The sequence below is a fragment of the Alligator mississippiensis genome, chromosome 3 (assembly GCF_030867095.1).
Source record: "Alligator mississippiensis isolate rAllMis1 chromosome 3, rAllMis1, whole genome shotgun sequence".
In the NCBI taxonomy this organism is placed as follows: Eukaryota; Metazoa; Chordata; order Crocodylia; family Alligatoridae; genus Alligator; species Alligator mississippiensis.
In genome coordinates, this window is record NC_081826.1 from 120,707,639 (window position 1) to 120,726,158 (window position 18,520).

Here is an 18,520-nt window from a genome sequence, read left to right on the forward strand (position 1 = left end):
CTACTGGGCCAGGGCAAGGCTCCAGTAGAAGATCAGCTGGCATCCTAGCCAAGACCATCAGGATCCAACAGTAAAAGTTCCCAGTCAAGGTTGAGGCACCCCACTTGATGCAGGAAAGTGAAGCCAGACATTACCAGGGGAGGGTCTTACCAGCAAAAAGCAGGTACTGAAACTTGTAGGCAGAAGGCAGCCACCTTCCTTGCCAAGTTGATTAGACCCTGACTCCCCCTTATTGGGGGGCAGGCAGCCTGCCTGAGCCAGTGGTATCCATTCTAGAAGAACTCTGTGTGGAGCTTCTGGAGTCTTTGGAGCAGGGCCATTGGTTGGGTACAGGATGGCACACGTGTGCCACAGAGTAATAGCTGGCAGGTTGTTGATGGCCAGGACCTGACCATGGTAAGAGAGGCTGCATAGGTACCAGTGGTATAGTCACACCTCAGCCTCCTCAGTGTGGCCTTCCTAGTTCTTGGCTAGATAGGATGATGTCCTAGGGCTTAGAAGATGTGTTGCAGCAACAGGACAGACCTCCATGCAGGTCTGGAGGTTGAGAGTTGGCCCAGATCCCCAACAGAAACATGTTGCTTTTGGTCCAGTTGATATGGGCTGAGGAAGGGTGGTCTGGTCATAGGCCCACTGACACTCCAGCACAGACTGGATGTTAACTTCATTGCTAACAAAAGCAGTCACATCATCTGCATAGTCTTCTTTCTTAGGTAGGGGGCCAGTGGCTGGGGCTGCAGCTGATGGGAAAGCCAGGCCTATCAGGCAGTGCCACAGAGCATGGAGCAGTTTCACTCAATAGTTAGAGCAGAGAATTCCAGAGAGAAAGTAGCCCTGCTAGTTGCCCTAAATGCTGGGAACAAGACACATAGTTCTCTGGTCACCATTAGGAAACTAGAACTGTCCTGGTACAGAAGCAAGGTGGTTGAGGTGAAGACTGACCCAAAACCAAAGGCTTCCAGAGTCCAAAATAATAAGTCATGGTTGACCTGATCACAGGCCTTTTCTTGATTCAGAGAGATGGGGCTGATGTTCAGGTGAAAGAGTTCTGCAGCTACCAGCAGGTCACGCAGCAGAAACAGGTTGTCCTGGATGGTCCTGCTCGGTACACAGTAGCTCTGTTTGGGGCCTGCAGCAGGGGTCATGAATATGTTGAGCTGCTTGGCCAGGGTTTTGGTCAAGATTTTGTAACTGGTAGATAGGGATGATACCAGTTACCTGTTTTAAATGTTACTGTGGTCCTCCTTCTTAAGCAGCAGCATGAGAGTCAAAAAAGACATCAAGGAACTTGAGTCTGCCCTCAAGGATGTCATTAATGACCACAGGCTGTACGAGAGCCTCAGGGTCCAGAAAAACTGCTTAAGAGATCTGGTAGAGGGTGGGATCTGGGGTGTAAAAATTCAAGACTGTTTCCAAGAACTCACAGAGGTTGATGCTGTGACTGAATTCTTTTTCAGCCTACAGAAAAAGTGTGCAGAACAAAAGACTCTACAGCCTCACAACTAGGGCTGTGCAGAGATTCGACCTGATTCAGTGGCCGAATCTCTGAATCTGAAATGAATCAGAGGATCCTTTAATCTCCTCGAATCGATTCGGACAGATTCAGTGATTCGGACATAGGTACAGCTTTAAATGTTTTATCTACATAACTCTAGGTAGCAGGGGTTCTGAACGCTGGTGCTGGGGCAGATGCAGTGTCCCACAGAAGCACAGGCAGCTCCTCAGTGTGCTCGGCAGCAGACCTGGAAGTGGACCAGAAGCACTTCTGGTCTACTTCCGGGTCCACCGGGCAGCACACGGGGTGCCTCTCTCTCCTCCTCCCCCCCCGGTGTCTCCCCGGCTCGGCAGCCGGTGCTTTCTGGGTCTGTGGGTCACCCGGGGTCCCCCTGCAGCCAATTCCGAGCCAAGGGTAGCCCCCAGCACATTCTCTGCCAGACTCAGAATTGGACTGGAAATACTTCTGGTCCACTTCTGGGTTCACTGCCAAGCACACTGGAGATCCCCCCATGCTCTTGTGGGGGACACTTTATCTGGCCCAGCACTGCAGTGATCACAAGTCATGCCTGCTACCTCAAGGTATGTAGAAAAAAACTTTTAAGGCTGTGCCTGTGTCCAAATCGCTGATTCACCGAATCAGCATTGAATCATCAAATCTGGATTCCGCTGAATCGAATTGGGGACAGTGATCCAAATCTACGGATCAAATCACTGTCCCCAGTTCAAGCCAAATCCGAATCAAATGGGGCCCGTTTTGCACAGCCCTACGCGCAGCTCTGTTGAGTTAAGTGCTCAGGACCCCACTAAGATCAAAGAGCATGCTATTACTTTCTACATGGAGCTGTTGGCAGCTGAGCCTGCCTGCCCAGAGACCATTCAGCATGGGTACACGGGCATCCCCAGACTCCATTTCAGAAGAGAAAGTAGTATGGAAGCATCGTGAATGAGCATTTAGTGGCCTGCAGAGTTGGGGCTCCTTTCTCATGATCCTCTATAAGGAGAAGTTAGGAAAGTGGTCATGTTTTGCTTCTGAGATCCTTTGTGGCCTTGATTTCTGCCTTTTCCTCTTGTATGAACCATTCTGATTCTGGAAGCCTTTGAACTGTGACCCCATGACTGAAGAAAAAGTGATGTGTAGTAACATGTAAACAGTTTTGCCTTTGAGTCTGGTAAGCTATTACTTACTAACATGAATGCCTTTAACAAAATGTACCCATCATTTTCAGCCTAGATTTTTAAAATTATCAATAATAATGTGATGGTGGTTTCATGTTTTTATTTATATAATTAATTGATGTGTGTGCTTTTGTTTTTGTTTTGCTTTTAGGTTAGTATGGAGTCCTTAAAGGAGCTGGATCAAAGACTTTTTGAAATTTACATTGAAGCAAAGGCAGATCCTATCGTTGGTTCATTAGAACCTGGTATCTATGCTGGATACTTTGATTGGAAAGATTGTCTGGTTCCCACAGGTAAACGTATGTAATAACCCTGGAATAATGGTCTCTGAGATATGAGTTAAGATTTTAAAAAGTAGCATACAAACATTTTTTTTCTTTGCTTTTGCTTAGTTTTTGACAAGATTTCATTTAAAGTTGTTTCTTTCTCCCCTCCCCCACAGTGGTTTTTACTTTAATCTTACTCCCCCAAATGATTATAGCATTTTTATCAGTGATAATATCTTTAATGCGTGTTTTTCATGATTATTTTGCTTCGTTGCTCATCTACAATAGAATGATTATGAAAGACATCTTTTTTCATTTTCTCATGAAATTCATTGGGATTTTGGGGGGAATCTTTTGTGAAGAACCTACTCACTTTTGTAATAGATTTAATCACAATTCTGAAGAGGTGAAAATTAGTTTGTTTTTTTAAAAAAGAGTAGGAAAGAAAGACAGGAGAAAAGTGTGGGTGTAGCATTGTAACAGTAGTTCAGCAATGTACATCAAGACGCAGAAGAATCACTATCATAAATACCTGACACTCACTAACCTCTTCACTTCACAGGTGATAACAGCCTTCCTGAATACTCTTTTATACGTGTTTTTGTTCCATCTGCTACTTAGCTCTGCTGTGTCTGCTTCTATCTTGAGAGGCCTGAGGAAGGTTACTGTGATACCCAGACACTTTCCTATGACTATCCCAACCACGCAGTTGGTCCAATAAAAGATAACACACACACAAGTTCTTGCCTCTCGCATATTTCCTGGACCATCATGGCAACCACATCACGTCAACACTGCTATTGCAAACATACAGTTATTTATAATGGTCAAGTTTTTCATAAGTTACTAGTTGTTTGAGGTGGTTCAGTTTTAGGGTTGCTTCACTTTGAGAACACCTAAAGAAGCCTGATGTTCAGAATGTAGGTGTTAAGCACTTTCTGAGAACCAGGTTCTTTCAGAGTTCAGCTGGACTGCTCCCAAAATTGGGGCACCTAAACTAGTAGTCTTTTTTTTTTTTTTTTCTTTTTAAATCTTGACCAATATATAATAGAAACTAGCAGTAAAGGTATACTCTGATCCAGCTTAAATAGTGACCATTTAGGGCTTTTTCAGTAAATAAGCAATTGAGAACAGCACAATTTGGACTCTTTGACTAGTTGAGTATTTTATATAGTTTTGTGTTTAAAAAAATGCTAAGGTTTTACTGCACCTACAGTTCTGAAGTTTGATATAGATGACAGGAAACTAGAAGTTTAATCTATGATTCAAGAATTGCAGCATTTATTTGCTGGGCTTTGGCATGTGAAAGGTTTTAGGGTTCAATTTGTTCTGACATGAAATCTTATTTGCCCTTTTTGGTACTTTTGTACTCTAGTATAGCTTATAGCAGAAATAACTCGGATAGGGTGCTTACAAGTTCAGATTTGTTTTAAAAACTTGTGATTCTGGCTGATTAGACTTGAAATATGTTTTTCCTTGTGTTACTCCAACCTGGAGATGAGGACAAATAAGTGGTGCCATACCCCAATAATGGGATGGATTGTGATTATGTACTTCATGCCTACTCTGGCTAATACCTGGCGACCTTCTAGCTGACTGAGCTCATGTTGCAGTCAATAGTATTTTTTTTTCTTTTAGCAGGATCACTGATGTATAAATTAACTGGTTTAATGGATACTCAGTCAGTTGGCCCTCCCATCTCTGAATAAGACTCATGATTTTTCATGAAGTCCTGTTGTGCCCTTTTGTCTTTCTGCTGGTAGTCTTTATCTTTGTGCTAGTAAAGTCTAGCTCAGTGAAGGTTCAGCTGACTTCACTGAATTTGTGCCTGCTTAAAACATCCATCACTCTTACGTGTTTCAGGCCTGGAGGGTAAACCTGTAGCTGACCTGGAAAACTACTCCTGGCTGAGATGGTCAAAATACCATAGAATAAATGGACAGGAAATGAGAAGCTGCCCATAGTGCATGAACACTTGATTGTACATGCCGCTTGCATAGAAAAATCCTCCAACTAGCATACTGTATATTTTCAGTCAAATAGTGGATTTTTTTAAGAAGTACTACAATTCTCAACTATGAGAAAACAGAAGTCTTCTGGAAATCAGATAGGAGAGCAGATATTTGTAGTAGTATTATTTGCTAAGTCTAACCATTTTTCCTTTTATCACGTCCAATTCATCAACAAGTATTCAGTTTAAAAAAAGGCATGCTTGATTAGAATAAATTATACTGATTCATTAAAAGTACAAGTGATTCATGTGAGAAATGGATGTGTGGAATGTACCTTAATATTATTTTTAGTTGAAATTAATGTCTGCTCTAGAGTTACCTTGCAGTTGCGGATTGTAAACTTTATTTGAGTTAACTGGGTAGATTTCAACTTTTTTGCCTCAGCTTGTGATTGGAAAAAGAAAAATCTTATTTCAACATAGCACAGTTCTCCATGTTTTAGCATAAAATTAGTGTGGAACTAGTAACACCTATGATATTTATTCAAGACTTATGGCAAAGTTATCAAAGATATTGCCTTGGAGACCTACAGTATGGTTTCATGAATCTTGGACTGACTTGGTGTGCAGCATAAGCCCTAGACCAGGACTGGGGCGTGCTGCATGTGGTACATAAGGCTGGACTGGGTATACCTGCTTCACATGACACTGGGGACCAATACAGAGACCATGCTGCATGTGGTGCCATCCCAGACTAGCCATGTAAGCTTGCTGCACACAGGGCCAGTTCAGTGTGGGCACATCATGGAGCATGTACCCTGTTCTGGTTCTGCACGTAAGCCCCAGAGCAGGACCAGCACATGTTGTGAACAGGGCTGGTTTGGAGTGTGCACTGCATGAGATACCCACATCAGAACAGCACTGGCTTTGGTGTGTGGGGCTAGTCTCTGGGTCCAATCTGGCCCACAGACTGGCCCCAAACCCCTCATCTGGCCTCTGGGGCTGGATGAATTTCACACCCCTGACTTGCGATAATAACTGTTCCAAGTTGTTTACAGCATCCAAACTAGCCATTTGGGCTGAAATCTTCTGTTCGCTGTTTCTGAATCTCACTTTCTTTTGAAAGTTTTGACAAAAATGGTTCACCTGTTTCCAAGAACAAGATTAAGGGAAAATATATTGGGGGGAGGGGTGCGAGAGAAAGAGTGTGTGTGTGAGAAAGTAAAGCCATTTCATTTAGAAACTGGTATTGCTGTGCCTTAGAGTAGTGGTGGTCAATTTGTGGCACACGTGCCACAAGTGGAACAGATAGATACCCTCCATGTGGCATTGCAAACCAGGAAGGGGACAGGCAGCAATGTGGCAGATAGGGTAGGGAGCAGAAAACAGCAGAAAATTGGACAAGAACCAGAAAGCAGATCCATGGATCAGGCAGGAAGCACAGGGCAAGGAGTAGAGAGCAGAGCAGCTGGTGAGTCAGGAAGGGGAGTGACACTCTAGGAGGGTGTGGGGCTAATTTGTGGCATATCTGTCAGAAAGGTTGAACTCCTCCTCCTCCCCCCCCCCCAGTGTTTTAGAGTGGGAGATTTGAATTTTTTTGTGTGGAGGGAAGGGTTTCCCTTTTGTCTTGGACATGAGTTCTGCTGTACCCATAAAACACTGCCTGAGTTTAGCCAATTTCTAAGTGTGAAAAACCTCAGTTTGCAAGTGCTCAGTAGAGGTAGAGTTGGCCAGGTGATTTCTCTCATTCCAAACAGCCCAAAGTTGCAGGACCTGTGCAGTGTCCATGTAGTTTTTCCCCTCCCTCCTGCATGTCACCAAAAAATATCCCTTGCTCTTGCAAATTTCCTAAACCATCACAGCTACAACAACCCTCCAACTCTAGTAATTGTCACTGTGGGATCAGACACAGAAGTTAGAGTAGAAGATACAATCTTTCCAATACTCTGTGCTCCTCCTGGTGGTGCTCAAAGAACACAGAGAAGGAAACAGGCCTAAGAAATGCAGAGGGAGCTGGACTGGGATGGAGTAGGAAATGGAGGAATAAAAATATAAAGAGTTGATTGAGAGGAGATGTCTGAAACGGGGAAGACCTGTCGCTGCAGAAAAACTGGGACTGACTGCATGAGGGGATTAGAATGTGGGACACTGAAATTAAAGAAGAAATGATATATGGAGTCAAAGGGAAAGGAAGATCTAGGCTGACAGAAAAAGGAAACGGGGAGAGAGAACTGAAATGGGGACAGCCTGGGAGGGCTGAGGCAGGTCAGGAAGAAAGGTCTTTGTTACTAGGCTACTCTCCCTCCCTCCAAGATCCCTGGAAGGAAATCTAGGACTCCCACATCTCAGTTCCTGGCTGTCAGCAAATATCTGTAAAACCCACCGGTAAAGCATGCCTCATTCTCTTCTCTTCCCCTGGATGGTCCTGACAGGAAGTCAGCCTCTCTTACTGCTATCAGTCTCTGTTAGTTCAAGGTGGGAAAGTTTGGGCTTTGAACCTATAAGTATCAACTTTGTCAATGATCCTTATAAGGTCTGTTATGATTCCACGTGATGGAGTTTGTTTCTCCAGTTTGGTTTGGTTTTTTTTAAACCTAGAGCAATTTAATACAAAAACCCTCCATTAAAAGAGGGGGTACCATAATGCATAAATTATGTGGTGATATTTTTACCTTGCTTCCCTGCCAGAGAACTACTGTCTTATTCATTTTTTATTTATGCTACATATTGAAATTGAGCAAGAAAAGAAAAGGGGGCGCATGCACCATGTAGGATGGTCTACTTCATCAATTTACTTGACTTGCTACTTCAAGTTAATATGTTCTTCCTGTTTTGATAACAAGCCTATCATATTTTCTAGTCTTATATTTTGTATTATTCACCTATTGGTGATACTAGACTCCATACTCTTTTGTGGGTTTCAGTTTCCAGCTTCTCAGAAGGTAATGATGATTACTTAAGTATGATGGATATGTGCATGACAGTAGATTGCTGACCACTGACACCACTAAAATAATATGAAAAAAAAATTTTGGTTACAAAAGATTTGACTTCTTCAAGGACTACTGTGAACCTTAGTGGACTTGTCATGTTTTATTATATATTATAAGCCTCATCATACTAAAAACACATCTTTTGAGTGCTCTAGTTAGCTTGAATTTATAGAAAGTCAGTGGTTCTTCATTCAGCCTGGGAGCGAGTCAGTTTTCTGAAATATTCAAATAGCTGTCTCTTTTCACAAAACGGTTTTGAAATGCAGGCAACTGTTCAGTAAATACATAGCCAACATCCAAGTAAAGTTCAGAGTTTTTTGCACAAATTAGCTTACAGATCTGTTAAAAAAATCAGTTTCTTACATACTGTTGAAGTCACCATCAATTAAAGAAGTTTTTTTTATGATATTTAAATTCTATGCCAGTTGCATTGCAGGCATACTGGGTGTCTTTAGATTTTTCTCAACTCTGTGATGTTTGTGTTGCAGATAGTGATTCTACATGTTTAAGTAAATTGAATATGGAATAGTTTAGAGTTTGCTTCAGATGCATTTCTCCCATAGCTACAACATCACTCTAACAGTACCCTTCTCTCATTTGTCATATTAAAGGATCATTGTTTAAACATTCAAATATACTAAACTGCCACATGGAATAGCTAGGTTTATAGACATGTACATCTGATTTAAGAGATCTGGTATATGTGCGGGCTGGGAGCGGTCCGAGGCCTTCAGGGGTGCGCGGCGGGCTGTGGCCAGCAGCCCTGGCACGTGGGTCGGAGAATGCGGCACGATGGACTAGAATTAGGCACGGACTCATAGCGGTTGATTAAAGATTATTTTACTTACACCATAGATGGTCGCGGTGCAGGCAGGAAAAACTTCGCTTAAGTTGCAGTTACAAACAAAAAGAAAACTCGCTCGAACAAGACCCGTAGAAAACTCGAGCCTCTTAAACCTGGACAGAGCTCTGGATACACACACACACGAAGTTTGTTAGGCTCCGTGGACCGAGCGCGTAGGGAAGGGGTTCGTCAAGGGATAGTGTTTCGGCGACGGGGAGAGGCTAGAGGTTGATCAGGCCCCTATATCCTTCTTAAGGCACACGCTGGGTTCGTTGAGCTCCACAGCGCTTAGAGTTCTTCACGAGATGTGAAGTCCTCCTTCTCCTCCTCCAACTTGGGCGGAAACCGCTCAAGCCTCTTATACGGCTAGCAAGCCAATCGCTAGCCGCCATGTGGGAATAATTTAGAAACAGCCAATAGTGGGAAACAAATTTACATGCGAGTGGCGGGAACTCCTTTGCACCAGGGTTTTCTTTATGCAACTGAGAATTGCATTGTGCAAAGAAAGCTCCTCGTGGCGGGAAATAATTCTGCAGTGCCGAAGCGCACACAAAATCATACCCTTGGGTCATGACAGTATACTTATCTTGTCATCTCTCTAATCTATACTTTGTCTAACTTAACATTGAATAAGAGATCCTAGTTTTTCTGTAAGGCTAGTCAACAAACTAGACATGCCTTTTAGTATTTCATCTTAATTACTACTTTCCCAGTGATGTACTTGTCAACCTCAACTTTTCTTTTGTGTTGGTTTTAAGTTGGGTCATCAGTCCCCTGTTTTATGTTTAAGATGACAGGCAAACTTATATCTTAAGTACCTCTTGAATATAGCAGCTAGAATATCCTTTTGCAGAAGTAACTAAAATGTATAAAAGAATACTGTATAGCTCAAAATCATTAATTCTAAAATTCCATTTTGGTAGCCTAATGAATGCTTAGTGGAATTCACAATAACCTGTACATAGGGATCAAATCAGTGAAGACCTCTTGCACATCCTTTCCCTGCATGTTTTGGTAGAATAAACACTGCCACTTCAAGGGAGACAATGTATCTACATATGAACAGGCAAGACATATGTTCTCTTGTGCTATTTAGGAAATATTCAGTCTGACTTTTGAAAAGTACTTCGCACTTTCAACTAAATGTGTTTCCTCAGAGAATGGCTTAACAGTTAATGCCTGTTTGATTTAGGGGTGTAGGTTGTAGCCATGTTGGTCTAAGAACATAGGCCTAGGGACACCTTGCATGAATACCAGCCTCTGGCTTCTTTACTATTCATTCCATCCAGGAAGAGCACACACCAACTACAGATGCTTCCTTAGCCTAACAAAGGGTTTTTAAAAGCAAAAACTTGCTAAGAATTTTTTTTCCAACTATTTAGGTTGGTCTAATAAAAAAATATCAGATTCACCCAAAGAACCTTGTTTGTTTGATTCAGGTCTCTGATGAGATCTCCTATTGGATTTGTTCCACTTTGAATAAATAACTTAAATATTTATTGAACAAAGTTGAGAGAAAAGCTATATAGTCCACTTAGTTTAAGACACTTGCTAAAATGTCAAGCCCTCCATGGGTCAAGCCCTTACTTCAAAGAATATTTAATTCTCTATGCAGTGTAAAACACCTTCTGCACAAGACATTGAAAGAGACCTGCCCCAGAATAACTGATAGGCAATTCAGCTAGGCTGTGGAAGAATGGCAAAAGTGGTATATGTCCTCCCGCGTTCTGAATGAGTACCCGAACTACTAAACTGGGTGTAAGTCTCTGGCTCCCAATTTTTGAAAACACTTTTAAAGATCTTGGTTTCATCAGTGTGGGAGAAAGAACATTTGACCCTGGCTGAGAGTTCAAAAGAGGTAAAAAGTTTCCCACCCCGTTCTTTCAGTGGTGTGTGCGTGTGTGGGTGTGTTATGTGTAGATAGCACATACATGTGTGTTTATGTATATGCATAAAAGTAACACCTCTTTTCAGCTACCTAATCCTGAGTTTTTGGCATGATTTTTCAAAGAGCTGACCACTTGCAGATGACACTAATTTCAATAAAATTGTGTGTGTGTGTGTGCGCATGCGCTCACCAAGACATTAGTTTCCAAAAATAAGTCAGTGCAGGCTGAAACAACAGGTTGTGTACAGCTTGTGTCACTGTCTTTTACTTTATTAAAAACTGCTATTTACAATGTCAAAAATTGCTATAGCCAGCTTTGAAAGTCTTCATTGTTTTTGCAGATGGTGTTCTGATTCAGCAGTATTATTTTATAATACTGTAACTAATATTATGTCATGCTTTAAATTAATATTGTGTCATCATGTGAAAGTAGTATTATTTTTATTGTGTATGTTACACTTAAAAATGATTGTTGAAATTAGACCAGTAATCGGATTAAAGGCCTTGACTTCACCAGTGATTATGTCAGATCTCATGTCTGTGAACTAAACTTGCACCTGGACTGTTGTCAGCGGTACCTAATAGATTACTACCATTTTGTAAATGCTTCATGACAGTGATAATTGTTCAGTATGAATTGGTCTAATTTTTTAAGAATTTAGACTTAAATTACTTTATGAATTAATTTACTTTCAAGATTAATTTTTTCAAAATGTATAAGTATAAATTTTGCAAAGGAAGGAAATATTAATTACAAGATGACAATGCATTATTATACCACGATTTGGCTCTGAATTTCATCCCTTGAATTTTCCCTGTCGTAGTGCAGCAGCTGAGGCTTTTGTTACCTGATGATCTTCAGAGAATGTATTCTGGTGAACCATTGCTGTCCTCTTAGTGTATATTATTTCCACTTCCCTGCAACTAAAAGCATTCATCTTGTGCATCAAAATGGCACTTTTTGGTTAACTTCACTTTCAAGTTCTTTCATTAACTTCACTTTCAAATTTTCAGATTTTCTCATTTCTAATATGTGAAATGTCTTCAGAATATCATTTCTGTACTACACTTTTTTATAAACACCATGAAGCAGATTGTTTTCAGCAGGTACAAGGGAATGTGCAGCATACCTTCTGCTGCTCACAAAGATCAGAGTTTCAGACTCAAGGAAGGGACACAGTCGTGCCATCAGACTCTCGCCTCCTGGCAGAAACTTTGGGAGCTTTAATACTTACCTTCAGCTCTAGAGCATGACCAACAGGAACTACCCAAAAGGTACTGTATCATCCAGTCTTTCAGGCCAGTTCTCACTGTTCACCACCACTTACTATATAGACTACTGCCTGTTTGCTAAATCCTTTAAATTAAAGGTTGCTATCATATAAGGCTGAGATTGTTAGCACTTCTACTATAACCATCTTACCAATGCTGTCTTGAGATAATATAGGAATCTCCTTCCTGTCTCTACTTCCTCCTCCTCCTACCCCAAACAAGGACTATTGTCTCCCAGTTATCCCTCTTCTTAGAGCCAGCTAGAGACTAGACCTATCTGTGGGTGCTCTCCCACCCCCCACACTTTCCATTCCACTTTGACATGAGGGTAGGTACTTGTGAATAGATGATAGCAAATGTAGCTCCTGAATTCTGCATGCTGTGTTTGTGGGAGGGGTGGACAGCAGGGGAGTGATGTGAGCAAATACTTGTATTTTTAGTCTGGCCATAGGAGTGTAAAAGGTTTTAGAGCAAATCCATTAGGAAAGGCTCATTTAAAACATTGATGTAAATGGAAAATGGGTAAAAACACAAGATAGGTTACCAGAGGTAGTTTGTGCCAGATTAATGTGATTGCTTTCTTTCAGTGGTTTGGTTGAGGTGAAAGATTTGGGTATGCTAGTAAATTAGAGAACGACTCTGATACTGCCATGAAAAAACAAATGCAAGCCTAGGGTATATCTGCAGAAATATTCTGGTAGGCACAAGTAGGTATTAGTGCAGTTTACAAGGTGTCACAGAGTGCCTTCTAGAGCAGTGGTTTCAACCTCTTTTTTACTGTGACCCATTTGTAAACATCAATGGCCAGTCCCAACCCAGTGCCTCTCAATCCTGGTCCACTGTCCCCAGACTCCAACCCCGCAGTGTGTGGGGCAGGAGGTGGGTGTGGGGCAGGGGGAACCTCAAGCAGCTCCAAGCCACTTGCAGGCTGGAAGTCTGCCAGCCTGCAAAGCAAAAGCCACAGTTTTCCACATTTTTCTCCTTTAAAGGAAAATCCATTTTTAAAGTCTGTTGATCCATTTTTAAAGTTTGTTCATCACCCTTTCATACATTCTTTTGGGTCTCAACTCACAGGTTGAGAAACACTTCTTTAGGGGTTGATTGCTTGGGACTTGTTTGAGACCACTACAGCCTTGTCTAGTCTCTGAGAATACACCTTGAAGCAGTCCCTGGTTTGGCTCCCTAGAGCAAGGGGGTAGCCTAGGCTCCTTCCCACTCTGAGACTTCAGTCTTTCAGTCTATCACTTTCCCTGATTCTCTTTGGCCCTGATTCATCTGGTCTCATTCCTGAGAGAGAGACTTCACCCTGCTGTTGGGGTGACCCAGTGCAACCTACAGTTCCAAGCAGTACAGCAGTCTCTTCAGTAAACTCATTTATTGGGGCAAAGGCAACCCACCAGAAGCTCTCTTTCCCTTCCAAAGGTGTTAAGTAGTCTGTCTGTCCCCAGTCCAGTCCACACAGGCCTGATCACTCCCAAAAATGTCATTTTTCCCTTCCTAGTCTTTCTACCTCCCCCAGAACTCCTTCACTTCTTTCAGTCTTCCCACTCCTCTGTTTCCAACCTGCTCTTTCACTGTCTCCTGGACATCTTCTGGGAGATGGACATCTTACTTTGTTGGTATGTCAGCAAAACCATTTAGTCTTTGCTGCTGCTAAAGGTCTATCTAGTTTCTTTTTGCACATAGCCAGCCCTGGCATACCCCTGCATTCTCTGTGCACAGGTTATTGTGGTAAATTGAGTCACACTATATTATAACAACCCAAACACAACACAGAAATATCAGAATGAAACCCAATACACAAGGCATGTGGGAGATCACATCTAAAATGCCAACTACAGTTCTGGTCACCCGTTTTGAAGGAAGATAATCTCGAGCTGGAACTGGTATAGAAAAAGGCTATTGTTAGTAGTATCAGGGGAATGAAGAGCCAACCTGTCTTGTGAAGGAAAGTTAGAAGAGTTGGACTTGTTTCACCTAGCAAAATAAAGACTTGCACATACATTAGGGGGTTGAACACAGGGAAATAAAAGAACTGTTTAGGTTAAAAAGGCAATGTTGACATAAGAACAGATAAGTAGAAGTGACTATGCAGAAAGCTAGGTTGGACATAAGAGGAGGGTAAGGGTTGCATATCAGAGCAATCAGGCTCTGGAGCAGACATCTTTTTAGAATTTGAGGGGAAAACACTTAACTGTTATTAAGATGGAGCTTACTAAGCTTTTATAAAACATTAAATGATAGTGTATCTGACAGTAGGGAAGGGTCCCTTTCAGTGTCTGTTCCTGTAGGTGAAAATGGAGTTAGCTTTTCCCAAGTTTTGGGTCTCCCCCACCCCCAAATGATGCAACTATCTGGTCCAAAAGAGACCTTCATAATACTGTTTCTCCCCCAGCATGCAAACACACACATACACACACTTGCGCGTATGTCCCTTGCTCTTTATCCCAGTCCACTCAGCATGTGTACTCATTTTTGTTTTTTAAATCTATTATAAGCATTTATCCTGCAGCAGCCTTACACTACGAGTAGCTGTCTTGAAATCAATAAAAGCAATGGCATCTATAAAATTTAAGTATGTGTATAATTGTTTGTTGGATGAGGAATTTAGATTTTAATCTCTGTTTATCTTCCCATTTTCCTCTAAAGCACCATGCACACTTGCATTGTTATTACACAATATTTGGCAGTGCAGTAGGTCTGCATCTGAGCAAATAGTTGAAAGCTGATTCTAATAAGGTGAACTGATTACAAAACAGAACCAGGGTTACTCATGCATGCACAACTCAAATCCTAGGAAGACTTTTCTTGCTTATTTTTTGAGGGGTTGGGATTTTTTTCCTTTTTGTATTACTGAAAGTATTTGGAAGTACAGAGCCAATTTTCCATATTTCAGCTGAAGGCCTCTTTTCAGAAATCTAGTTTGTAGTATTAATTTGTTTGCATTCTTTACAAGTGAATGTTTGTAAAGGTGTAGAAACTGAGTTTTCACCCACGTGGCACACCTGTCCAAAAGAAAAAGAGGTTTGTCCGCTCAGTACCTAGTTTTCTGCCTGTAACTGCACTACAGTTATCTTGAATACAGTTACCTTGAGTATATCTTCAAATTACCCCAAAAGCCAGCACATTTATGCAGAAGAGTCCCTTGTGGATTCTGATTTTTTGAGTCTTGAAATCAGGTAATCAGTCTCTTTGGAGCGGTATTTTCCATTTACAGAGTTGGTTAATCATGTAAAATTTCAGAACCAATGCAGTGATAATGGCATGGGGGTCTTTGAGATGCATTTGATTATAGTTTATTTGTTTGCCAAAAAACTTTGATTAAATAGGGTTCTGAAACACAGTATTTGTAAGCCTTACGTAACTGCATTCTACAGGGATTCTGTACTGGAGCCTTTCAAAATAAAACAAAAAAACCCCACCAATTTAACATTAAAGCAGTGCGTTTACTTAGTGTGAGCCCTCTAAACTGTCATTGTCTGCAGTTGTTAGTCTTGTGACATGAAACGTGAGAAATACCAACATGCTGTCAGAGGGAGGTGTGCTTAGTCCATTGGTTCTTTTTTGGCTGACAATTCTAGCTGGGGAGACATTCTTTCATGAGTTTCTCATGATGACTTAATTTGCCCCTTTGGAAAATTCACAGAAACAAAAATCGAAAATCCAGTGTGGTGTAGTAAAACAGGGTATTTAGAGAATGGGGGAAGAGTGTGATATGAAACTGCAGGTGTCATCGACATAGTCGTTCAGGGTTGTTCTTGCTGTTCACACTCAACAGGTTTGAGGTAGCTACTTTTCCTGGACAGCTTAAAGTTCCCCATGAAAGGAAGTCACATTAACGGTTTCTGCTCGTGTTCCCATCCACCTCATTCCACAGCCATCTGTTCCATGCTGTAGCCTAATGCTACATTTTAGCACATAATCGTGGCTATGTCAGTCTGAATCCAGCTGACTTCATGCCAACAAAACTTATTTTCTTAGACTTACCTCAAGTTTGTTATACTCTCTATCAAATAGGAAACAATTGATCAATTAAAGTCAACATGTCACAGCTATCTCTCCTTTATAGAATTACGTGTGGGGTATATTAGCTATTTCAGAGTTGTTACCTTTTTCAGTTTTGTATACAAGTCAGTCCTCATCATAGGAATTGCAGCATGTCAGAGCAGCCTTCCTGCTCATGTATAGGTACCCTGAAACTCTCTTTTAAACCTTGTAATTTATAGCTGCTAAAAATGGGAATGCTCTGTAATATTACTTGCAGCCTCTGCAAGTAATAGTTCAGTGTCCTGCATTCAAGTTTTCAAAATTCTTTAAACACATTAAGCATTATTATATTCCTATAAGGTGATGTTTATCCTATTTTACTGTTGCAGAAAATGAGGACTAGGAATTGAATTTAGCCAAGACCAGCAATGTTGACCCTTTAAGGCAGTTCATTTTTTCCCAGCAATACATCATGATGTGACAAATGCAATATTATGATCAAACAGAAGACAAAAAAGAATTATCAAGTCCTAGTTCAAATAAATTTTACAATCCTTCCTTAAATACAGCACTGCCCTCATGTACAGTAGCCACATCAATATGTTAAAGATGGTGCTTTTAATTACTTAAAAAGCATTAAGCCATGTATAAGAATACAATTATGAAAGATCTTGTTACTGGACAGCAAAAAAAAATAGCATGTAGAAAATCAGTTTTAGTGGCTGTTAACAAAACATTTTCTAATCCATGTTTTATGAGGTTGAATATTTCAGATAAAACCAAACCTTTACTGAGAACTTCTTTGTAAAATTGAAAACCCCTTTAAAAATAAGGGCTTAAATAGGAAAATATGATAGACCCTAAACAATACAGTGAACTCACTGTAACAGTGAGCATTTCATTAATTTGAAATTTCTTTTACATGGTACATAGCAATTTATATTTAATGAAACACTTCAAAATGTTATTAGTGTTTGGTTGGGGTTAAAGTGCTAGACTCGTTCAGAGTACTGCAAAATTATTAAAATACTTTACTTTGAACTGTGAAAGTAATAAGCTTTCCAGTTACTTTATCACTTCTGGGCCCGGATCACTTCCAAATGTTACATTTGATCTTTACCATTTATAAGGCTAAGCACAATATACATTAAAAAATCCCAGTCATATTCAGAGCTGCCACTCAGAATGCAGAGAAGCATAGTCAGAGTCCTGGAAAAGTTGGAAGTGGACCATTATAAAACAGTAGTGTTAGAAGCAACTAAAAAGTTCTTTATCTTTCTCTAATTGTGGAATATAAGTGCGTGCCATATTTCTTGAATTTGCACCTGGCAAACATTTTATACCTTTTTTTTGGTAAAGGATATCTTCTTAAATATATCCAGTAGTTTTCTGCCAGATGGTCTGACAGTTTGTTGAGTTTATTATTAATCAAAATTAAAACTCTGGACAAGGGTTGTCTAAAGCGGTTTGTTATAAGATAGAAAACATTCACTCCCACTCCTGTTACTGCTGCTGCTCCTACCAACCACTGCACTTTGATTTGTAACACAAATGATATAGCTTTAAAAATGTAGGATAGGAAGATCTTGAATAAGGAAAGATATCAACAGTGGGTGAAAGTCGAAATAAAGATGCTACATCTCAGATCAATTAAGTTTGTGAAAAAGATACTAGATTCTACCAGGGAAGTCTAACATGATAAATGCTCCAATTTGAAAAATAAAGCAGGTCCATAGCTTTCTACTGTCTTTCAAGGGACCAGAGCATGAATGACTTGTGCCCCCGGCAGCTGCGGAACATAGTGGCGGCGGGAACATGGGAGCGGTAAGCAGGGAGCTCCTGCAGCTGCTGCTGGCGCTGTCGGGGGGGGAAGGGGCGGGAGCGAGTGCCAACCAAGGGATGGCAACCACCCGCAGCCATTGCTGGCAGTGTTGGCAGTGGCCAGCATGGATTGCAGACCGCCCACAGACCAGCAACGGCGGGGCAAGCAGCGACCGCCCACAGGCACTGCCAACAGTGTCAGCGGTGCCTTTTTGTAGGGGGTGCGCTGCCACGCTCAGGGGATGCACATGCACCCGTGTGCACCTCCTACGCATCGCCACTAGTCAAGAATCAAGGTCTCTTCTGAAGATTAAGCTCTACCATGATCCCTGAAGAACACTACTATTTGATAATAAGTAGACTACTGGTGAGCTGCAACAATTGACACTGATCTACTCATTTGTCTCCATTAACTAAAGCAGTGCTTCTCCGCCTTTTTAGACTCAAGGTACCCCTTGTTAGATTCAAGGCATCCCTCAGAAACTGCCAGCTCTTAGCTTTCCCTCATTTTTTGACTAGAGACAAATACAGAACAATTCTTCTGTTGCAAAAAAATTCAGAAAGATCACAACAGGCCAGAATGCTTGTGATACTATTGATTCCTATTTGAAATCTCTGGGTTTATTTTGTGAATCATGTTTGGGTGTTTGTGTACCTAACAATGCTAACAAGGTGCCATAGCACCTGGTTGAGAAACACTCAACTAAAGCATTCAAATATTCTCTAAAACTGTATGGAGCCAATCAATTTTAAAAAGTCTTGTCTTAGCTCCCTCTCCCTTGTTTGCTCGCTTTAGCCCAATGACCGGTTCACAGTCTAAAAGTT

The 18,520-nt window shown here is 41.2% G+C and overlaps 1 protein-coding gene across 5 annotated transcripts in view; it reads left to right on the forward strand.

Moving 5' to 3' along the window:
• EXOC2 (exocyst complex component 2) overlaps positions 1-18,520 on the forward strand; it is a 193,347-nt gene that overhangs the window by 133,298 nt on the left and 41,529 nt on the right. For 4 of the 5 annotated variants that reach the window (XM_019490475.2, XM_019490478.2, XM_019490476.2 and 1 more), the window contains exon 23: positions 2,825-2,972. In XM_019490475.2, coding sequence (XP_019346020.1) covers positions 2,825-2,972 — 148 coding nt within the window. The remainder of the gene's footprint in view (positions 1-2,824; positions 2,973-18,520) is intronic. The other variant, XM_019490479.2, reaches the window with a different exon arrangement.